Raw genomic sequence first — 24,917 nt, forward strand, 5'->3', positions numbered from 1 at the left:
ATTGGTGGCCCTGAAAATCTGTATCTGCCACAAAGGGTTCCAAAATCTGCCAGTCTCTTGGGAGGTAAAACATTGTCTGTTCTGCCCCCATGATGCCTTACAGAGTAACAAAGAGCCTAGCCATCAGCAAGGGTACAACGAACATTTGCTGAATAAATGAACATAAGGAAAAAAAGATCAGTTACCCTGAACAGATACAACTGACTAGATTAAATAAAATACTATGCCATTTATTATTACAATACCCATGTTCAATCAGAGTTTAGAATTTAGGCTCAATCAGAAACTATCCTGATATTTTAGGTTTCTGAAGTGCAATCCCTTCTTGAAGAACAGAAAATGAGGAGCAAGTGTCTAAATATTCCACTGTTTTACTCAAATTGGTAATGGCATATTCCACCGGACCAATAACCAACAATATCCATTTTTTTTAAACAACCAAAGACAATAATGAACCCCCAAAACCCAACAGATTTTGCAATCGTGTGCTCACTTTTATTTTAGTTTTATTTTTTTGAGACAGGGTCCCACTCTGTTGCCCAGGCTGGAGTGCAGTGGATGTGCTCACTTTTAAACAATACTTTTATTCTTCTGGAATCAGTAACAGAGAACAGACATCCTATCACTTGGGTATCATCGATTCTAACACAGTAGGGCAGAGAAGTCCATGACTATGTCAAAACTGTTTTATTTTTCTTCCCTCCATTTCTTTCAAATTTTAATGGGTTGTGAAAGTATTGAGTTTTTTATGAAGCACATTAAGAACTGATACCAGTAGCAATATGTTGGTAATGATGAAACAATTTTCTTAGAAAGGATGGTTGTAAATCACACTTTCTTCTGGGTGCTGAAACACTAACATTGAAAACGAAGACTGCAGTAGCCTCCCTGCAGTATCTCATCTTTGCAAGTCACTTTTACTTTTTATTTTGAACACAGAAGAAGCTACTTGTAAGTTAGAGTTTTCCAAAATGAGCAATCGCCGATGGCGTTGCCACTGCTCTCAGGGAAGAACCACAAGTCGCCTTTTGTAACAATGAGGAGGAGGAAAGCAACTCTTTGCAGCTGACTCTTTCAATGTTACCCTCTACAACGTCTACTTCTTTATTGCAATTAGCTATGAATACAAAAAACTACCTCGCATGGGCACAACAGACCATAACATGTTTCTGTTAGGCCCCCTTTAGAAGACTTGCCTCAATTAGAGCTTTTGTTCAGGAGTTTGAGATGGAAATGGGTGGACCTGCATTAAAGATTCCTCTGTTTCTGGCATTAACAGTTGGTACCTCTAAATAAGCAGATATCTTGCTTTTAGAAGGTCGCTTTTATTGCTCTTCTTGCCAACAGCATTATTAACTATTTTTTAAGGTTCATTTCTTTCTTGCCTTTAGCTTGGAGTGCTTTGTTTATGAAATTCTTTTCACTGCTTTTGTCTTTCTACAGGAAATAATATAAAATCTATGTCCCTCTATGTTCCGTCTTAGTATCAAATAATGCTACATGTAAAACTCAAGCAAAAAAGGAACCCGACTAATGCAGGTGATAGTGAGATCACTTTATCTCAAGAGAATTGTCTTGTCTAGAATATGAGCCTAAGTTTATGTGGCAACTTCTCATTGTACTGCATGACTGATGTCATTCCTCCTTCACCTGTTACCTCAACAGTAGTAACATCAAAACAAAATCTCTTTATCGTCTCCTGGAAAAACCTGCAGCACACAGTAGGGTCCTGAATTAATATTTTTTAGTTAATCACTTGCAGTTAATGGTCATCCTTGCCAGCCTGGCACTGAAGGTCTCTATATTTTGGTCCCAATCTAGAAGATACCTGCTCTAGCTTAAATTGGACCAATCCTGTCTCCCAAATATACCTTTCCATGGTGCCATATTTGTTTTGCTACTCCTAATAACTCCACAGCAAAATCCATCAGTAGACATACCACCTGCTCACACTTTCAGCTCTAGTTCAAATACCATGCCCTCCATGGAACCTTCTCTGATCACTCCAGAAGCTTCCTCTTACTCTTGGAAGTAGGTTCTGTGTTCATATTTCTTACAACACAGACGGCTTTGTATTTCTTTGACTTCTATTTCCCATGAGATTTTTAACATCCACTAGGGTCATCTGGCCTGTGTGTGCTCATCATACATTCCACACGGCCTAGCAAAATGTTTTGTGCCAAGCAGATGCTCAAAATCTAATGTTCAGTAAATGGACACTAACTGTTATATAAACAGCTAGCTTAATGGAGATCACAAGGAGTTCAGTCCCACTGCAGAACACTAGCTGCTGTAATTTGTATTCACACCCCATTTAGGTTTCAAGAAGAGAAGCCCTGAAAAGCTGTCCTTCCCTGCTAGAGGCATCAGGCTAACAAGTTCATCTGACCACATTTGCCACAGTTGGCCCTAACAGGTGTATGGAACATACCCTGAGAAAAGATGTTTGCATATTTGAAAAATGGTGGTTCAAACAAAATGTCATTTACTAGCATGTTCACTTGTGTGCTAAAATGAGTAAGAAACTGTCTGTCATTCAGCAGGGAATGATACACACTCCGTCTTGCACTCTATGTTCTTTCTTTAAAACAACATGTAAAATTTTCGATAACTCTTGAGTGTTTAATTCAGAATAATCTGTTTCAAAAGCTACAAGTTAAAGAAATGCAGAACCTCAAAAATACGGTGTTAAGTGAAAGAAGTCAGACACAAAAGACCACATTGTGATCATGCTCACATTAAATGTCAAAAAAAGGGCAAATTTATAGAGATAGAAAGTAGATTGGTTGTTACTTGGGCTAGAAATGAGTACAGGGATTAACTGCGAGTGAGTATGAGGAATCTTACTGGAGTGATGAAAATGTTCAAAGATTAGATTATGGTGATAATTGTACAGCTTGGCAAATTTCTTAAAGCCACTGAATCATATACTTAAAAACAAATGAATCTTATATGTAAATCACACCTGAATAAGGTTGTAAAAAATGCAACAAAGGGAAGAAGGTGCTACAGTGACAACTATGAATATAGTTGAGTCAGACAAAGTAGCCCCTGCTAAGCTCCAATAGAACAATGAATCTGAAATCATTATACTTTAGTAAAAAGTGAGAGAAAGGCCGGGCGCGGTGGCTCACGCCTATAATTCCAGCACTTCGGGAGGCTGCGGCGGGCAGATCACAAGGTCAAGAGATCAAGACCATCCTGGCCAACATAGTGAAACCCCATCTCTACTAAAAAATACAAAAATTAGCTGGGCATGGTGGTGTGCGCCTACAGTCCCAGCTACCCAGGAGGCTGAGGCAGGAGAATACCCGGGAGGGAGAGGTTGCAGGAAGCCGAAATTGCGCCACTGCATTCCAGCCTAGCAACAGTGAGACTCCGGCTCAAAAAAAAAAAAAAAGAAAAGTGAGAGAAAGCCACTTTCTGTAAATGCTGTAACATCTGTGGTTGACCTTTACAAGTATTTGCAGTACATTAAAATTCATTAACTACATATTCGTTCAATCTAGCTCTAGAAGCATCTTTTACTATCTGCAAAACAAATGGCAGATACAAAAGGCAGAACCCTTTTAAAGAACAAATGCATACTCTTTAAGGAACTCAATCCAACAATTTACTAGTTTCTGTAACATTTGGTCATTTACTATCAACTGAATGTTAGTTTTTATTTCATGGAGACAAAAACTATGACCTTTAGTTCACAATATTTGCAACACAAACATTAATTCAAGAGAAAGTCTAAGACATTAGCACTGTATTTACTTCTTGAAGAAGGCACTGTCATACTTCCCAATGAAACAATATAAAATGTAAATTCAACATAAATCACCTCAGTTAAATTTCATAGCATAAAATATGATACTCACTAAATCTCCTTCTTTTTTTATGAGATAGGAGTCTTGCTCTGTCACCCAGGCTGGAGTGCAGTGGCACAATCTCAGCTCACTGCAACCTCTACCTCCTGGGTCAAGCATTTCTCCTGTCTCAGCCTCCCGAGTAGCTAGGATTACAGGTGCAAGCCACCACACCCAGCGAATTTTTGTATTTTTGGTAGAGATGGGGTTTCACCATGTTGGCCAGGCTGGCCTCGAACTCGTGACCTCAGAAGATCTGCCTGCCTTGGCCTCCCAAAATGCTGGGATTACAGGTGTCAGTCACTGTGCCCAGCCCAAATCTCCTTCTTCAATGAAGTCTAATCACAACTATGCACTCAACCAAGATTTATAAAACTTTCTACAAGCCAGGCACTCTGTGTGATACTGAGTAAAATTAACTCCTTACCCTCAAAAGGAGCTCACAGTCTAGGGAGTAACAAACAATATTATGTAACAAATACTCACTGCCAAAGGAATACCAAGGAGTCACCTGTCTCCATATTTGTCAAATTAGATGACTACCTGGTTAGGCAGGGTCTTGCAGAATAATTTGAGATTTGCCAAGTAGCACACACAAGGTACAAAACAGACTGTATAATTAAAGATTTCACATTATTTGAAATTGTTTGACTGCTTGTTAAACCAAAACAATTTCAACAAGCATAAGAAGTTTTTAGAAAAAAAAAAAAAAAAAAAAAAAAAAGGTGTTTTCGTTTGGGGAAGGCAGGGGTACTAGGGTGGATGTTTCAAACTCTGGTATTGTGCTTCCTTTTTTGTGGGGGTGGGGGGAATCCAAGCAAACAGTGGGTTACCTCGAACCACCTCTTCCACAGACTCAGTGGTGGTGGTGGTGGTGGTGGCGATGCTGGTGGTTCTCTCCGTGGCTTCTTCGTAGGGTTCCTCAGCCTCTTCCTCTACCTCATCACCATCTTCATCGTCTTCATCATCATCGGCTTCTTCTTCTTCCACCTCAGCCACTTCTTCCTCCTCTGTCACTTCTACCACTTTGTCTTCACTGTAAGGGCAAACACAAACAACAGAAAAAGTCAATCAAACAACTTTCAAGAAAGGAAAAGAAGATTGTCAATAAGGAATTTTGGCAATTTGAGAAGAAACACACACAAAACTTAAAGCCAGCAGGTCTAAGTATAAATCCCAGCTCAGCGGGTCTGCAAAAAATTTTTTATCCTTGAGTACAGTTCTTAGTTTCTGCAGCTGTTAAAAATGGATACCATGAGTCTAACCATAGGACATTCTGAAAAAGGCAAAATTACGGAGACAATAAAAAGATCAGTGGTTGCCAGGGGGGTGGGGGGAAAGGGATGAGTAGCTGGATTACAGAGGATTTTTAGGAACTACTCTACATGATACTGTCATAAGTAGTAATAGATACATGGCATTATGCATTTGTCAAAACCAATAGACTATACAACACAAAAAGCCACCTCTAATGATAACAGGAACACTGGTTAATAATAATGTATCAATATTGGTTCAAATGTACCATCCTAAGGCAAAATGTTAACTAAGGGAAATTCTGGGTGAGTGGGGAGGTGAGAGGTAGAGAGAACTCTTTGTACTTTCTGCTCAGTCTTTCTAAACCTAAAACTGTTCTGAAAAATGTAGTCCATTATAAAAAAAGTGCGGGGGAGAGGGGAGATACCAAAACTGAGTTTGTTGTATGATGGGAATGACTTCTCATAGTGTGCACATAAGAACAGCAAAGCACTGCACGCTAGCAGATACTCAGTACGTGCCAGTGGAAACTGGTTTAAAAACTGCAATTCAGAGTTTAAAATGGACATGGAAGTAGAAGATGAAAATGGCTTAAGAGTAAATCTGTAATGTCCTGTAGTCAGGGATGCCTGCTGAAACTATTTAGTTGCGCACCCTACACTTGCTAATTGCTATGTTTTGTAAAACACCAAATATTTCAGTGGTTCTCAAATTTCAGTGAGCATCAGAATCATCTGCAAGGCTTTACTGAAACACAGGTCACCCGCTGAGAGTGGTGGCTCATGCATGTGATCCCAGCACTGTGGGAGGCTGAGGTGGGAAGACAGCTTGAGGCCAGGAGCTTGAGACCAGCCTGGGCCACACAGTGAGACCTTGTCTTTCCAAAAAATTAAAATTAAAAAAAAAAAAAAAAAAAAAAAAAAAAAAAAAAAAAAGCCAGGCATGGTGGTGTGCACCTGTAGTCCCAGCTACTCAGAAGGCTGAGGTGGGGGGATTGCTTGAGCCCAGGAATTTGAGGCTGCTGTGAGCTATGAATGCATCACTGCATTCCAGCCAGGGAGACAAAGACATAGTCCCTTTAAAAACAAACAAATAGATAAACAAAAACCAACACAGATCCAGGTACCAGGCAGTTTCTAATGCAGCTCCAGAGTTTCTGAATCATGGAGCCTTGGTGGGGCCTGAGAATTTGCATTTCAAATCTCCAGGTGACACTGATGCTGGTGGTCAGGGGACAATATTCTGAGATCCACTGTAATATGCTGAGAATAACGGCAAGAGATAACAAGTAACTCACAGTGAACTTGGGAAGAAGATCAGAAGTAATATTTATGGTATTAAACAGCTACAGGCTGATGCATCGTGGTGTGTAAAAAAAATCAGCAAATTTGAATGGCAAAAGAAGGGCATGTCTCGAACAAAATTTTAAAGGCCTGTTAGGAAATCCTTATGGAAATCATGTACCTGCCAAGGCAGGGATAGTTGAGAGCACTTGAAAGAAGATAAATGAAGATAAGAACAGGAAGTATCAAACAGTAAAAGCCACCTAGCCGAACTAGAGGAATGGATGTCCTTGATCAGATTACAAAACCAATATAGGACAAAAATCTAGATGTGGCAGGGGGTTTCGACCTTTCCAGGGCAGGGTGTCTATCTGTCAAAACCAACAGACTACATTCTGGTTGCCACAGGTCTATTTGAGAAGTACCATAGTAATAGAACTAAAGGCTGCCATGCCCACATTGAAATGTCCCCAGAAGAAAAAAAAAAAAAGAGAAAGAGAGAGAGATACAAAGCAGAAGGAAATTCTACCACAGAGCTGATTCTGGCCTACAAGAAGCAGCTCATCATTGGGAAAAGCGATAGGAACCCCAGGCGTTTGTAAGCAGCCACGTGAAGCCTTGGACTGGTAGTGAGAGTACAGCATTATGTAGGAAATCAGATTCCAAACATTTGAGACAAGCAACACTATGATTCCATGATCTATGAAAACAGAAAGGAAGGCTCCTCCACAGCCCTGAAAGGCTTTCAAAGTCTGACAGGACCGTCACAAGTAGTTTTGCTGAGTAAAAGGGAAAGACACATAGAGATGAATCTGTCAATGGCAGGAATTCTCTGATTAACTCAACATTTAAAGCTTGTGTTACACAAGTTGTATAAAGATGTGTATGACCCCCATGGAACACCTGACTGTGATTACATAGGATGCAAGATTAGTGTAAAGGGCATTTATAAAGTCTCTAAAAAAAGGAAAAGGTGTATGATCCCCAAGTGGAATGCCTGTCTAACTCTGATTAAATATGATGCAAGGATATTAAGTAAAGACATCCAAAGAAGTTGAAAGCATGTGGCTAAAGAATAAAAAGAAACTGAGTAGAATAATTTATTAATAGCAACTTATTCCTATGTTAATAAATGAAGTATCAATGCAGAGAAAACCCTAATCAGTTACTGTAACATTTTCACAATACCAGGAAGAAACAGGTGAAAGATGACCTGATGCACGTCATCGGTGAATTTACAGTGTTTGAGATCTATTATTTATTCAATCAAATCATGGGCACTCAGCTGTTTTCCAATTTAAGTGGAAAATTCAGGGAAAGTCAGGAAGAAAAAATCAAACCAGTATTCTCTTTAAATCATGAAGTATACACATGATCTTGAACCATGATTGGAATGACAATGTCCAAGTGTATGATCCAGGGTTAGGACAGCACCGCGTGTCCAGGTGGGTTGGTGAAAACATGACCCTGGGTATCCCCAGGTTCCTCTTGCAGGCTTCTCTGTTATTACTTGGATGTGGGTCTTAAAGCTCTCAATAGAAACCATGTTTGTAAAAACAGCTGTTTAGCGTGATCTGCATTCTGGTATGTGTCTAGCCATGAAAAAGAGTGAATTATATGCCCATCATCCATCACTGCATCTGCCTGAGCAATTTACTGGCATAATAACCAGGAACAGAGACACGTAATAGTTCAACTGGCTAAAGAATTAAATTACTTGGCCTAAGAGAACTCAGGTCCAAGTTCTTATTACCATAGCTTTGACTTCTGGAATTAAATTTAGACGTCCATGAATTCAATTACTCATTTGGACACTACTTAAAACAAGAGCACATGGTTTTGTTAGAATAATGCTGCATTTTCCCAAAGAATGCCAAACACGACATCACAACTTTTGATTGCAGTTTTCATGAATAGCTAGAAACACTGAAGGGAAAAAGAATGACTTTTCCGCCACTTCTTCAAATGCCAGACTGTTGTCCTGTGGACTTGTTTTGAAAAGCTGATCACAGTTTAAGAAGTTGCAGGGAAGGAGGAGTTTATGGAAATATGAAGCTGAGCATCATAAAACGATTTCCTTACAAACACTCAAATAACAACTCATAATAAAATAAACACTTGGGAACACAGTGGAATATTCATTTGCAGACTTTAATGGCTATCAATTTATAGTGGGTGGCTTTTACAGCTTTTAAACAGCAACAAGAAACACTTTTACGGAATGAGGGAACCATCTGAAAATGCTAACCATCCCTGGAGTTTCTGAATTTAATAAGGTCAAAGGGACATTACCACGAGGAAGTAAATCACTGGTGATAAAATTTTATGTGTCTGCATGTGAGATTTTACTTGGGTGAAGGATAAAGGACATCACAAAGGTGACTCTTCTGTTTCTAAATAAAAGCTGACCTTGATACAATTCCACGTGCAGATGCTGCCTGATAGTCCCGTTAGAGAGTGAAAGATTTTGATTCATACACCAATTTTCATTTCTGTTTATTAAAGTCATGCCCAAAAAGTCCCCATTTATATTTTCTAAAAAAGCCATATGACATTCTAGAGATGGCAAAATTATGGAGACAGTAAAAGGTCAGTGGCTTGGAAAGGTTAAAGGGAAGAGAGGGCCGAGCCAGCGGATTTGGGCGCTAGTAAAAGTATACTGTGTGACACTAGAATGGTGGGTACATGTCATTATACAGTTGTCCAAACTCACAGAATAAACAATGATGAGAGAATTTTAATGTAAACCGTGGACTTTGGGTGATAATGATGGTGTCAATGCAGGTTCACTAATTGTCACAAATCGCTCTAAGGGGTATGCTGATAATGGGAGAGGCTGCGCATGTGCATGAACAGGGAGTACGTGGGAGAATCTCTGTACCTTCTGCCCAATTTTGCCATGAACCTAAAACTGCTCTAAAATAATAAAGTCTGTATTCATTCTTTCACAGTCTTTGTTTAGACTGACTTTTCTCTTCTTGCTATAGATAAACAAGGAGGAAATGACAGAAAGAGTTCTGATTCCCATGGTGATGTGAATGTGGACAATCATGAGATCTAAACTACCGCACTGACGAAGAAAGAGGGAAGGCAACCAATGTTGGTTCCGGAAATGCAACCAACGAGGGAAGACTCAATAGGACAGGGTTCAGATTCTTCCTCTATGGTTATGAGAATAGGAAAAAAGAGCCTACAGGCTCCTAGAGAGAAAATACAGCCTTTTTAAAAAAGAAGATAAACAGATGATTCTCCTTCTCTCTGACTCAGTTCTCCATACTGCCAGAGTCTAACGTAGAAGGTATAAATGGCTGGGTAAGTCAGTTTGTCCCAAAGGAAAGCAGCTTCTGAAATTACTGCTATTAAATTAGGAAAATGTTTCAGGGGAAGGAGGGCAAAGTAAGAAAAAGCCAGTACTGCTCCCACACAAAGGCACTGTTAGAAGCGAAACGCAAGGGGACACATCGCCTAATTCAAAAACAAGCAAACTCCAGGCTAACAGAACTCAGGAGAGAAGGCCAGTTACTGGCAGGGGTCAGGAGAGAGGATCCAGGGCCTAGCAATGCTCTGTGTTCTGGTCTGGATGCTGGCTATCTAGTTGTGTTATTTAAAATTATGCATAGTTGTATTACCTGTTATGTGTACTTCTCTCTAAATAAATCAGTAAAAAGGGTGAAAAGGGTTACCTGACACTTGCAGCTAAAGGCATTTCTTGCAGAGGGTTCAGAAGCCCACCTGGGGCCCTGAGTTTAAGGCCTCCAGCTTTAGGAAGATAACCACACAACTGGGCTACCAATAATTCATAACTCAGGCCAGAGGCGGTGGCTCACGTCTGTAATTCCAGCATGGTGAGGGGCCCAGGCAGGTGGATCACTTGGGGACAGGAGTTCGAGACCAAACTGGCCAACATGGTGAAACCCCGTCTCTACTAAAAATACAAACAATTAGCTGGGCGTGGGGGTAGACGCCTGTAATCCCAGCTACTCAGGAGGCTGAGGCATAAGAATCACTTGAAGTCGGGAGGCAGAAGCTGCAGTGAGCCAAAATCACGCCACTGCACTACAGCCTCGATGACAGAGTGAAACTCTGCCTCAAATAAATAAATAAATAAATAAATTAATTCATGACTCAGCTGATTAAGAATGAGCTATAAATCACAACTTTGATCTGAAATTAGGTTGTATCATCATTCTTACACATTTAATGAATATTTATTCTGGGTAACAGAATCCACACTAACTGCTATATGAGTAATAGACATACTGCAGATTAAATGCTTCAGAAATTCAAAAGAGAACTGATTGCTGTGAGCCAGAGGCATCAGAGCTGGTTTAGTGATAGGTGACTGTGTAGATGAGTCAGGAATATTCATATAATGCATAAGCAGAATAACAAGTAAATAAAATATAATGAAATTTTACACAGGCACTGAGTTTTCAGAGTGAGGAAGTCTAAACTGCAGAGACAAGGGTATTCAGGTATTTTTTTCTTTAGCCAACGGATAAATATTTGAGTTGAAAGGGACACATACAGATTGATGATACTGAGCAAAAAAGTGGCAATGCATTCATTCATTTGTCCACTGAATCATTCCATTGAGCACCTCTCCAAGCCAACCACTAGCCATTCAATCAACAATATTCACTGTGCTTTACCAAGTGCCAGTTCTATTCCAGGCACTGAGGCTACACAAGTGAAGATAAAGCACTCAATTTCTTGTGATCTATTAGTGGAGGAGGTGTAACATGAGCAAGGAAAAAAATTATGCAAAAGTACTATAGAGAAAGGAAATGGGAGGAATTGCTAATGAATGACTATAACAGATGTGTGCGGGAGATGGGTAGCATTTCAAACAGGGTGGTCAGGGAAGGGCTCCACAGAAGAGCCATGTGAACTGAAGCAAAGAATGCTCAAGTCGGGCACTGCATGGATGGTTAGGGCAGAGGTAAGAGCAAGTGCAAAGACCTAGGCATGAGGAAGAGCTTAGCATATTCACCAAAGGCAACAACAAAGGAGCTGGGCGAGGTGGCTCACGCCTGTAATCCCAGCACTTTGGGAGGCCGAGACGAGGTCAAGAGTTCGAGACCATCCTGGCCAACATGGCGAAATCCCGTCTTCACTAAAAATACAAAAATTAGTTGGGTGTGGTGGCGCACCTTACAGTCCCAGCCACTTGGGAGGCTGAGGCAGATGAAGCACTTGAACTCAGGGGGCGGAGGCTGCAGTGAGCCAGATGGCACCACTGCAGTCCAGCGTGGCGACAGAGCAAGACTCCATCTCAAAAACAATAACAACAACAACAATAACAAAGGGCCAGTGAGCTTATGAAGGAGTAGATGAGGGAGGAAATATAAGATCTGGTGGTGGAGACAGACAGGCATAGTGTTACCTAGTAAGGTTACATTTCTTTTTTTTGTTTTATAAGATGAAATCTTGCTCTGTTGCCAGGCTGGCGTGCAGTGGTGCAATCTCGGCTCACCGCAACCTCCGCCTCCTGGGTTCAAATCATTCTCCTGCCTCAGCCCCCTGAGTAGCTGGGACTACAGGAGCATACCACTACACCCAGCTAATTGTTTTGTGTTTTTAGTAGAGATGGAGTTTCACCATGTTGGCCAGGATGGTCTCGATCTCTTGACCTAGGATCCACCCGCTTCAGCCTCCCAAAGTGCTGGGATTACAGACGTGAGCCACTGCGCCCAGCAAGGTTATATTTCTTATAGCAACTGGAACGATTCAATGAGATTTAAGTTGCAATGATGTCTCTGGCTGCTGGGCACACAGTGGACTCTAGGGAAAACATGAGTGGAGGCTGGACACTGGGCCAGGAGCTAGGGATACACTGGAAAGCAAGGGTAGCTCACAAGGCAAGTAGCCAAAGGGACAGACACTGACCTCAGCACCTATATAAATGTAAAATTATTGCCCTAGTAACAATTACATATGGTTAGGAGACCCCAAAGAGCGGGCGCTAACCAGACTCCAGGTGTCCAGTGAGGCATGGCTGAAATGTGACCCAAAGAAGGTCCAAAGTGAATAAAGTCCAGGGTCTAAAGATAACTCTCTCCCAGGCAGAGTGGGTAGGGCATGTGCAAAGGCCCAGTGACGGAGGGAGGGAAGCCTGAGCACCTGAAAGGAAATCAGCAGACAAAAACAGAAAGAGGGGTCCAAGAATGGCAACTCAGCACTGGCACAGAGCAGGTGTTGGCAAACTGCAGCCTACAACTTGTTCTTGTACATCCTGTGAGCTAAGGATGGGCTTTGGATTTTTTAAAGAATTACACAAGGAAAAGAAAGGGGAAAAAGGACAGCAATATGTGACAGAGACTGTATGTGACCTGTAAAGCCCAAATGAGGACTGTAAAATTGACCGTTTAAAGTCAAACCAACTTCTCTTAATACAGGCTCATGTAAACCTTGCTCTGCTTATGTCAGTGAATTACTAAAAAAAAAAAAAAAAAAAAAATTACTGAAACAAGCAAAGAGATCTGAGAAACACTAAAGCCAAGCCTTTGTGCAAACTAGCAGTTCCTCGGTAAATCATTTAAAAGGCAATCTCTCTTTACTCTGCTATCTCAGTACACACTTAGGGTAAGATGAATATTCTAGCAATAGAGCAGCAATCTAAACAATATCCCTAGGAAATGATTTAAGATGAATCCAAGGGGTGGACAGTTTACAGGAAAGCTGGTACAGCTTCTCAGCAAGTCAGTGTCAGGATATAAAAAGGGCTATTCTGAATCCTAAGAATTAAGGATGTAAGATGCTGGCCCTGGTGCTGGATAGGATGTGATATGCAGAGCCTATGAAGGACCTTTCTGGAACTCAGCAGGAATCTGAATATAGACATGGTATCCAATGCTATTAAAAGTTATGTTAATTTTGTGGGTGAGATGGTATCATCTGAACTCTGTGGAAAAATGTTCTTAGATTTTAGAGACATATGCCGACTTCTTAAATATGCTTGCTGTTTGAACTTTTCTTTAAAATATTTCAGCATCATTAAAAAGTACGTTTAAAGGGGGAAAATGATATTCTGGCAAGACTTAAATTTGGAATATAATTATAGTAAAAGGCTAAATTGCTTTTTTAAAGGCTATCTTGGAGGCAAGAAAAGCCATATATAATGAAAAGCAGATTATTGTCCTGACAGCTTTATGAACCAACTAGAACTAAGGAGAAGCACCCAAGGTGATAAAAAGTTTTGGAGTCATTTTAAATTCTTGATATGTGAAGTAAAAGTCTGGCTAATCAGAGGCTAGGCCGGGAAACTGTGAATGAGCAAATTCCTCATGTCCAAAGATTTGGCTGCTACTAAGGATGAGTGATCCATATGTATTCCGGGTGGAGAGTTGGAAGTATATGACCTTTGGCTCTCTAAGAAATATTTGAGTTCCAGGATCTGCTCCAGAGTCTAGGGCTGCAGGGAATAAAGCAGACGAAACTCCCTGCCTTCCTGAGCATTTACATTCTACAGAGAGGGAAAGATAGAAGAAAACCAAAGCAATCGTGTTATTTACACCAGCACATTACAAGGTGACTAGTGTTACGGAGAAGATGAACGCAGCAAAGCTAGGGTGTAGTCTGGGGCTGGTAGTTAGCCGGGCTGTTGGAATTTCTACAGAAGGTAGTAAGAGAGATGCCCTGAAAAGATGTCAATGAAACAAAACCTGGGTCCCTGGCATCCCCTTCCACTGTGCCTATGCACATGGGAACTAATCTACAGCTATAGATGGTCTGTGTACAAAATGGCTACAAAGCACCCCAGGAAAGTCGCAAAGCAAGAGAAAAGCCTGACCCTTTTCTTTTGGGGGCATTTCGTGACGACCTATTCCTTTGAAAGAAGAGAGAAGCTACATGTTCTTGGGCTTAGCCCCTCTTTTTTGTGAAAAAATAAGTGGTTCTGTTAGGGAAGTCTATCAGTCTGGTTTCACGCTGCTGATAAAGACATACCGAGACTGGGAAAAAAAAGAGGTTTAGCTGGACGCACCGTTCCACATGGCTGGGGAGGCCTCAGAATCATGGCAGGAGGCAAAAGGCACTTCTTACATGGTGGCAGAAACAGAAAAATGAGGAAGAAGCAAAACTGGAAACCCCTGAGAAACCAGGAGATCTCGTGAGACTTACTCACTATCACGAGAACAGTGCGGGAAAGACCGGCCCCCACGATTCAATTACCTCCGCCTGGGTCCGTCCCACAACATGTGGGAATTCTGGGAGATACAATTCACGTTGATATCTGAAGGAGGACACAGCCAAACCATATCAGGAAGCAAAAACAACAAACGCTGCTCCTCCTTCTAGCACACTCCCCAGAATGCACCCATACCTTGTTCTGCCCCAGATTCCTAAGTGGAGTCCCACTCCTAAGAGAAAACAGACACATCTGCACCACTGATCCTCGGTGGCAGAATATGCCAGGTATCTGTCCGGGAGAAGAAGCCACGTGGCTCAGGCTACAGGATTTACAGCCCAAGGCCTTCCTTGCTTCTGTGCTTGAAGTAAGTAGAAAAGTGCTTTAAATTGTATCATAAAGGTAAAGATGATGTAGCTTCTTGGGTTAGCCAGAACATTTAGGGAAGGCACGTTCTGGAGAGATAAGACTTCTAGTTCATTTTCTATTAGTGAGCTAACATTTTCCTCTTCCAACAAGCCCACCTTCTTGCCTTAATATTGGTAAATATTAAGTATATATTTTTAAAGCATCTGTGGTTGGTTGGCGTCATCCGAGAAATCGGTAGGGTCAAATATCAAATAGACACTCCCAGAGCAATGCCACAAATGTACAAGGGACGAGGCTATGAAATTTGTAAATTCTTTTCCTTTCTCAAGGAAAGACTATACTTAAATATGCTCCAGTTAATTGAATGTTCTAGTTATGTGGATCGTAAAGAGAAGGTCTAATGTGGTGATTAATGATGACTTTCCAGAGCTCAACCACATGGGTTTCATTCTCGGTGCTGCCACCTGCCAGCTCAGATGTGACTATGAACGAGTCACTTACCGTGCTGTGACTTGGTTTCCTCATCTTTAAATGGGATGGAAACAGTAACCAACTCAGGGGATGTTGTGAACAGCCAATGTAAACAACACACTTGGAACAGCATCCAATAAGAGCTAAATATTATGCCTATTTGCTGTTTTTAACTATAGCTTAAATGTATATTTATGACATTTTTTCTTTTTATTACTATTAGGTTTTGCAAATAGTATAAATAAAAAATATCATTTGTTTTTCATATATGATGTTTTTCTTGGGGTTTATTATTTTTGAAAAAAAATCTAATTAAGAGCTATCCTTTACTGGGTGCTATGTCTAGTAAGATTCTAATTGCTGACCACAGGCTCAGAGTCTGGCAGAGACAGACATATAAGCAAGCATAAAACAGTGTTTTCAGTGATGCGCATATTAACAATAATGGGTTGAACAAAGAATGCTCATTGGTGGAGTTTGGGAGGGACAGACTGAAGAATAATCTGTTGAAGAGGTAACAGGTAAACTGGGAAATGATGAATGAATAGAAATCTATTAAGAGGGTAGCAAAAAGGACATTGTAGAAACAGAGAATAGCACCTGTAACAGATGAAGAGTTATACGGTTTGGCTGTGTCCCCATTCAAATCTCATCTTGAATTGTAATGCCCCTAATCCCCAAGTGTCTAGACAGAGACCTGATGGGATGTGACTGGATCATGGGAGTGGTTTCTCCATGCTGTTCTGTGACAGTGAGGGCATTCTCAGGAGACCTGATGGTTTTATAAGGGGCTCTTCCCATTCCGTTCCTCACTCTTTTCTCTCCTGCCGCCTTGTTAAGAAAGATGTGTTTGCTTCCCCTTCTGCCATGATTATAAATTTCCTGAGGCCTCTTTGGCCATGCAGAACTGTGAATCAATTAAACCTCTTTTCTTTATAAATTACCCAGTCTTGGGTATTTTGTTATAGCAGTGTGAAAATGGACTAATACAAAGAGTGCAGCAGGAATTGCCAATACTCAGTATGATGGAGGCGGGACTGTTGGAGGGGAGCTGACTGTAGCTGCAGCTCTGCTCTATTATGAAGCCTGTTTCACAAGCTGAGGAGTCTGGACCATCATCTACTAGTGATGCAGAGCCTGGTAAAAAAGCTTGAAGCAAGAGTGGCAAGATAGTTGTACTGCAACAAGCACAAGCTGGCAGAAGCATGGAGGACAGACAGGTGGAGGAGTGACAGGTGGGAGGTGAAGGAGATGCTCATGAAGCCTACCAAGAACTTGGATAAAATAACAGCACAGAATTGGTGACTCTGGGGATGAAGGGAGTGAGTGACAGGAGGAATCTGATGCTGTGAGTTGAAGATCGTTTCTAATGGTAATAGATGATACAGCAGGAGTTAAGAAATACTTTGATCATGGTAGATTTGAGATTCTCTAAGACCCTGCTGGAGAGGCATACAGTAGACAGCTGGAAACAAAGACAAAAAAGAACAAAAAATCTGAGCCACTAATACACAGGCACTGCTTTTCATTTTCCATTAAATAAAAAGAGCTGCACTTTTGTTGTTGTTTTTTAAACTAAAGAGCTGCCATTCCTGAAAGACCAAAGATAATAGACCAGATGCCCACTCACTTTCTGAATGGATAATATGTCCCACTGTGAGACCATCATTCAAATAGAAACAAAATCTAGCCTTCTGAAGTCTAACTACATCATTCCTCCTCCTTCCTTCCCCCCTCCCTCACAATCATAATTCAAGACTATTTTCCAATTCGGAGATCTATGTGAGAATTTTAAACATGTTCCTGATTAGTCTCCCTAATCAATAGAAAATATCTTCTATTATCAATAATAATATCAATCAATAATAGAAGATATTTTCTATTATTGATTAGGGAGACTAATAGGGAACAATGTTTAAAATAGTGTATGAAAAGCCATTCACTCAACAAATGCTACCATGGTTGCTAGGTGCCTGGCATTCTGCTGGATCTGAGGCTCTAAGAGGGAAAAAGATAAACTCCTTGTCCTCAGAGAGCTTACATTCTTTAGGGGGAGGAATGACAATGAACCAATAAAACACTAAAATGTGATTCATTTCAGAATGGAAGTAAATGGGCTGCTAACATTGAGAATAATGAAGAAGGGGTGTTTTCTTCAGAAAAGAACGATCAGGGCCAGGCATGGTGGCTAATGCCTATAATTCCAACACTTTGGGAAACTGAGGCGGGAGGAATGTTTGAGCTCAGGAGTTTGAGATAAGCCTAGGCAACAAAGTGAGACCTTGTCTCTACTAAAAATAAAAAAAAATTAGCCAGGTGAGGCAGTACATGCCTGTAGTCCCAGCTACCCAGGAGGCTGAGGCAGGAGGATCTCTAGAGCCAGGGAGGTCAAGGCTGTAGTGAGCCATGATCATGCCACTGCACTCCAGCCTAAGTGACAGAGCAGGACCTTGTCTCCAAAAAACAGAATGGTCAAGGGGAAGATGATCATTCTGGGAAGATGGCAGAAAAATTGAGGCTGAAGGTGGGACCTTGGAAGATCTACTACAGACAATAAGATCTGTCAGCCCTAAGGACGGCAAGCTGAGTGTATTGACTTGTGTGACATTGAGCAGGAGGGAGTGGGTGAGAAAGAGGCACGGGGTGATACTGGAGAGGTATGGAGGAGCTGGGTCAAATACACTAATAACTGTAAGGGATATACGCGTTCAAACGAGGCCCTGACACAAACTACTTGTCGTTAGTTGTGATCCGTTATTATCCTCAGCACACCCAAGCAAGGCTCCACTGTTTTCTCTCTGTGCACTTGGTTTCTAAGCATACTGGAAAGCCATGAATGCAACTGCAATTGGGGAGTTCTAGGATCCGCTTTATGTAAATAAATACTCTACATCCTGGCTGCTGTACAGAGAATGGCTTAGTGTGGGAGAGGAAAGGAGTGCATGAGTTGGGGAGAGAGAATGAAAGCAGAGATTAGTAGGATACTGAAAGAACTCCAGCAAGAAACAATGCGAGTTTAGGCGAGGACTGTACTGGAAAAGATGAAGAGAGGTGGATAAATCCAGAACTGACAGGATTTGCAGAAGAGACAATGATGAGTTCCAGGTTCTTAGTAGTAATCCCTAGGAGGGGGAATAGGACCATTACTGAGAGAGAACAGCTTTGAGAAACCACACTGGGGAGTGGGTAGCAGGGGAATTAAGAAGTCTCTTCTGGACATGTTAGGATTCATATGCCTACGAAATAACTAGGTAGAGTCTGGGCTAGAGAAATAAACCTTGGCTTAGTCTACTTATAACTGGTATTTAAAGTCAAGGGCATGGATTACAGCAATCACGAAGAAAGAGCCAGAAAGAAAAATACTATAATAATTGGACAGAGATAACCAAGGTCAGGAATTTAATGGATGAAATTTCAAAACAAAACAAAAACAGCCAAGACAGGATAGTTAAAACAACAAAGGCAGGGGCAGGGGGATAGCATGGGGGGTGGGAACTCCTAAAGCCTGCATAAATAATGTGCAGGGATACAATTCAAGATTAGACTTGGGTCGGGAAGAAAAAAACAAAAAGAATGTGCAGGCTGGAAACGATAGTGACAGTGAAGTTACAGAAGAAAAAGGGCTTCTGAGAAATGGCAAAGGTAGTCAATTCTAAGAATTTACTAAACTTAAGGTGATTCATAGAAAAAGTCCCGTCCTATAAATGTCTGGAATCTTGAGCCCAGAGATACCTGGGCCTGTCTGCACTGGTATTCTACCGGGCAGATGAAGGGGTCAGGAGGAGCAGTACTGTCTTACTTTCCTGTCAACTAATACTGATGACAGAGCAAAAGCATCATGCACTTTAGGAGTCATGCCCATAGCCAAAGACTGCAGATATCCTAAACGCGGTATCTGAGACACAGAGATGAGACATACATAGCCAAGTTACTAATGTGCATGTTGGGTAAGAATATTTCCAAATGGAAGGAAGTTAGAAAAGCTCTGTTCTAGTACAGCCACTTTGAGGACAGTATGGAGGTTCCTCAAAAAACTAAAAATACAACTACCGTATGATCCAGCAATCCCACTACTGGGCATTTATCTAAAGGAATGGAAATCAGTATATTAACGAGATATCTGCATTCCCACATTTACTTCAGCACTATTCACAATAGCCAAGGTATAGAATACCTAGGTGTCCAAAGAGACTCCTGGATGAAGAAAATGTGGGGGGTGTGTCTGTGTGTGTGTGTGTGCGCGCACACGCGCGCACATAATGCACGAGTGAAATATTATTAAGCCACAAAAAATAAAATCCTGTCATTTGAAGCAACATGGATGGAACAGGAGGACATATGTGAAGTGAAATAAGCCAAAAACAGAAAGTTAAACGCCCATGCTCTCACTCACACGCAGAAGCTAGAAAATGTTGATTTTATAGAAGTAGAAAGTAGAACAGAGGCTGATGGAGGCTGGGAGGGGTAGGGGAAACCGAGGATAGAGAGAGATTTGTTAAAGGATGCCAAGTTACAGCTAGGTAAAAGGAGTAAGTTCTAGTGCTCTACAGCACTGTAGGATGACTACAGTTAACGATAATATATGATATAATCTCAAATGGCTAGAAGCAGGATATTGAATGTTGCCAACACAAAGAAATGACAAATGTCTGAGATGAATACGCTAATTAGTCTGATCTGATCACTATGTACCCTGTAAATGTGTATAATTATGACACGTCAATTTTTAAAAATACAAATTTTAAAAAGCTAACTTTTGTCTGGGCATGGTGGCTCACGACCGTAATCCTATCACTTTCGGAGTGTGAGGCAGGCAGATCACGAGATCAGGAGTTCAAGGCCTGGGCAACATGGTGAAACCCCATCTCTACAAAAAATACAAAAATCAGCTGGGCATGGTGGCAGGAGCCTGTAATCCCAGCTACTCAGGAGGCTGAGGCAGGAGAATCGCTTGAACCCACGAGGCAGAGGTTGAATGAGCTGAGACTGCACCATTGCACTCCAGCCTGGGCACGACAGAGCGAGACTCCCATCTCAAAAAATAAAAATAAAAATAAAAATAAAAAAGCTACCTTTTAATGAATGGTCTATGCTTAAATGTCGCTGGTATGTTTTGACACCAATGAGTTATACCTGAGGTCAAACCATAACTGGACGAGGCACCTAGGATGCTGTAGCTGTGGTCTCAGCATCCTGTTCCACTGCAATTAGTGCCACCATCATTATATTACATTAAATGCAATATTGCTAACCTGTGACTACCTTGTAAACACATTTTCATAAAACCAAAGTGCTTCATTACCACTTCTGATATGTGTATGACTCCTTGGCTCCAATTTTCCTATAATAGTAGCTATAAAATGATCTTGAAAACCACTTGAGGCTAACCAATTGACATTCAAATGATGTATAATGGGAAACAAATGAATAATAGATGCTAGGAGGTAAAAAGATCAAACTTTTGACATATCTTCCCTTACTTATTAGTAGAGTTTAAGACACAATAATTCTTCTAAAACCATTTCGAAAATACAATTTAAATATAAAATTGAAGGTCCTAAAATACGTATACAAGTTTTAAAGTAGAATGACTTTGCTATTTGAATACCCATTTAAATTTCTATTTCAAATGTCCAAAAGAGCCCAAATCAATTCTATCTTCATTTTTATAGCAGTTTTCTAATCATAAGAAATCATACTTTCTAGAATTTTTTGCTTTCCTAAAATAAAAAGACTCCTACATATTTAAATCCATGAAATAAGAATTATCATTACTTGATTACTACCAAAATTTATTTTAATGATGTTCTCAACCTCATCTAGGACAGAAAGTGCTTAAGAAGCCATTATGTATTATTAGTGATTATAATGATTACGAGACCTACAATAATTTAAAAATAACTAATTAAGAAGGGAGTGTGTTATAATAGCCATGATTATCAAACCTGAGGTGGGAGATTAGTCACTGAGCCCCAAGAAAAGTCTTTGTATTCGACAATGTAAGATGATGGGTAGGGAAGGGATTTGACTATCACCCCGGCTGGGTGTCCTGACTCACACCTGTAATCCCAGCACTTTGGGAGGCCGAGGAGGAGAGGTAACTTGAGGTCAGGAGTTCGAGACCAGCCTGGACAACATAGTGAAATCCCGTCTCTACTAAAAATGCAAAAATTAGCTGGTCATGGTTGTAGGTGCCTGTAATCCCAGATACTCGGGAGGCTGAGGTAGGAAAATTGCTTAAACCCAGGAGACAAAGGTTGCAGTGAGCCGAGATTGCGCCACTGCACTCCAGCATGGGCAACAGGGCGAGACTGTCAAAAAAGAAAAGAAGGAAGGAAGGAAGGAGGGAGGGAGGTAGGGAGGGAGGTAGGGAGGGAGAAACAGAGAGAGAGAGAGAGAGAGAGAGAGAGAGAGAGAAATTCACCCCATTGTGGCCAGCTCCTCTCCCCTCTACAATTCCAATCTATACATTATAAACAAGTCCACTGTACACTGTACCAGTTTGATATGCATTCACATCGATTAGTAGTTTTGGAAGCAAATATGATGATACATATTATTGCAATTTTCCCCATGTTTGAGGTAAAGAAATAGGCTCAAAAAGATTACATATGAGAGTAAAGCACATTTTAAACCTTTGAAGATATTTTTGAAGCAAAGATCATCCTATTTAGTTACAAATCTTTTCTTTCCTTGACTACTTGGATGCATCTGTTATGCCTGATTTCTGTTTCCACCCAATGTCTTTTTATATAGGTTAGCTGCAATCACCACAAATGCAATATGTCATGATGTCATTCATCTCTTTTCCAGTTTGTTAGCGAACATGTATTAACATTTTAGTATCCAACTACATTAATCTCATGACTGCTAGCATTGAAACAATTGACAAAAAGATGAAAGCAAACCCTTACTGCCCAGTTTGACAATAAGTAACAGCTGTTCACATAGGCTGGCAATTAGGAAGCAAAACATTTTGGAAGACCAAATTTGACCAACAGCAAACCATGGTCTCAAATGCAAAATAAAACTTCAGTTATATGCTACACTGACATAATTACGATAGCAAATTATTTATACTGCATAAATTACTCGATCTAAATAAAGTGGTGCTCTGCTATAAACATTATTTTCAAATAATTTCAAATATTAAACTTTGCTTTTGAATATCCCTAGGCAAATATTTTCCAAAATTACACATTCCTAAAACAATGAGCCAATCTAGTCATGTGTAGCCTACTACATGCTCAACATTCACTTCTCTTTAAAACAACTTACATGACAAAACTAACTACAACAGTGAACATCCATCAATTGCACCTGCAAACGTCTCATGATAACAAAATCAGATGATCTGTGCGTCCCTTACTTATTCATTAAATTGATAAAAAACAGAAAATAAAATGTAGCTCTGAAGGAACCACTTAATTTTTAAATTTGCTCAATTACAAAACATTTGTTTATATAAAATATGTAAAACAAGTATTGCTATATTAAAATAATAATGCATATTAAATACCATAAATAACTTGAATACTTTACAAAATCAGTTTGACCTACTGTATTTACAGGGTGAGTGATCCTTATCCAAACTGCCTGGGACCAGAGGCGTTTCAGATTTCTGATTTTTTTTTTTTTTTAATTTTGGGTTATTTCCATATATATAATGATATACTTGGGAAATGGGACCCAAGTCTAAATATAAAATTCATTTGTTTCACAAATACCTTATACACAAGCCTGAAGGCAATTTTATACAACATTCTAAATAATTTTTGTTTCAGAAAGGAAGTTTGTACACATTGAACACATAAGGTCAGGTAATTTTCTACTTTAGTTGTCATGTCAGTGCTAAAAACAGTTTGGATTTTTAGGGCATTTCAGATTTTAGATTAGGGATGCTCAACTTGTATTTCACAGTACTATAACATGTCTTTAAAGATGTTGTACATTCTTGGCTGGGCGTGGTGGCTCACGCCCGTAATCCCAGCACTTTGGGAGGCCGAGGCAGGTGGATCACTTGAGGTCAGGAGTTCGAGACCAGCCTAACCAACGTGGTGAAACCTCGTCTCTACTAAAAATGCAAAAATCAGCTGGGCATGGTGGTGGGCACCTGTAATCCCTGTGACTGGGGAGGCTGAGCCAGGAGAATCACTACTGGGGGGGCAGAGGTTGCAGTGAGCCGAGATTGCACCACTGCACTCCAGCTTAGGTAACAGAGTGAGACTTTGTCTCAAAAAAAAAAAAAAAAAAATTAGCTGGGCTTGGAGATGGGCACCTGTAATCCCAGCCAGCTAGTTGGGAGACTGAGGCAGAAATACTGCTTGAACCCGGAAGGAGAGCTTGCAGTGAGCTGAGATTGCACCACTGCACTCCAGCCTGGGCGACAGAATGAGACTCCGTCTCTAAATAAATAAAAATATTGTAAATTCTAAAGCTTAAGCTAATGAAGATTGTTTTCCCAACATCTTAGTCCATTCAGAAATATGTATTAAAAATTCACATGATCATGGCTTCAGCTAAGTGGCATTAGTTCACCATCTACAACTTTACATTTAAACACCGGGGATATTGCAAACTTTCCTTTGTAAACTAAAAGTGTTGCTATGTAGACAGGGAGTCCAAAAAGGGAAGCTAGTTAGCTCCCACTTGGGAAAGATTTTGTTCACTCTCTACCTCTACTCAAAGAAACTAGTTTTGAACATCTCTAAATTATTTTCTTAATAATTGCCTTCCTTCCAAAACAAACATGGACTTATAATTTTGCTGAGCTCCTGTGGTAAGTAATTGGTACTAGTTTAAGCCACATGGCTCCAAGTAAAGCCAACAGTTCTTGGTTTGATATGCTAATATGTGGATTTTGAGGCCACAGTAAAATTAATTACCTAATTAAAGGGTTACTTTTCCATGTCACAATGGAGAATCCTATCTAAATTAGGGGTTTTACACTGAAGATACAAATATGCAGATGTTGTTTTCAACAAAAAATTAATGTTTGGGGGAACTACTGCCAGAAACCAGTTAAAATCATAAGAATCTGTATTTTCTTCCTCTTTTCCTACTATCCAGTAGGCCAGGGAATTTGGACAGTTTAATCAAAAGATATTAGGGGGAGGAAAAGACTCCACGCATCAGTAGCTTGGAATCTTTAGTACTGAATAATCCAGAGCTCCAAATAACTCCTACAAATGAATTGTATAGTATTTCTCATTCAGCAATATCCTGTTACTGGGCAGCCTGTGCCATCAGGTCTCAGTAAGCACAGTCTCACTGCCAGATGCAGCTCAGATGATGTAGCTCAGATGGCAGCAACCCAAGCCCTGCTCTGCAGAGGCATCTCCTCTTCCAGCCATCACCTGCTTGGAAGCAAAAACAAACCCCACTGGTTTGGCCACACATCTGTAATCTGCTTAAGGCTATAAAAGTGTTTTGCTTTTCTTCTTGACACACATGCAGTCCAAGTTTATTAAATACAGAAATCGAGCATTTCTAATAAGACCTCAGAACTGGCAGCCAGTTCCCTCAAGAGAAAATGCAAGCTTCTGCTATTCTCCT

General features: G+C 40.5%; 1 protein-coding gene across 16 annotated transcripts in view; it reads right to left on the reverse strand.

Annotated features, from left to right (window-relative positions):
- The window catches only part of LOC108313502 (amyloid beta precursor protein), a 288,061-nt gene that overhangs the window by 134,164 nt on the left and 128,980 nt on the right, over window positions 1–24,917 (reverse strand). For all 16 annotated transcript variants that reach the window (XM_037743244.1, XM_037743239.1, XM_037743237.1 and 13 more), the window contains exon 6: window positions 4,688–4,890. In XM_037743244.1, coding sequence (XP_037599172.1) covers window positions 4,688–4,890 — 203 coding nt within the window. The remainder of the gene's footprint in view (window positions 1–4,687; window positions 4,891–24,917) is intronic.

Source organism: Cebus imitator, unplaced genomic scaffold (genome assembly GCF_001604975.1).
Source record: "Cebus imitator isolate Cc_AM_T3 unplaced genomic scaffold, Cebus_imitator-1.0 Scaffold138, whole genome shotgun sequence".
NCBI classification, from domain to species: domain Eukaryota; kingdom Metazoa; phylum Chordata; class Mammalia; order Primates; family Cebidae; genus Cebus; species Cebus imitator.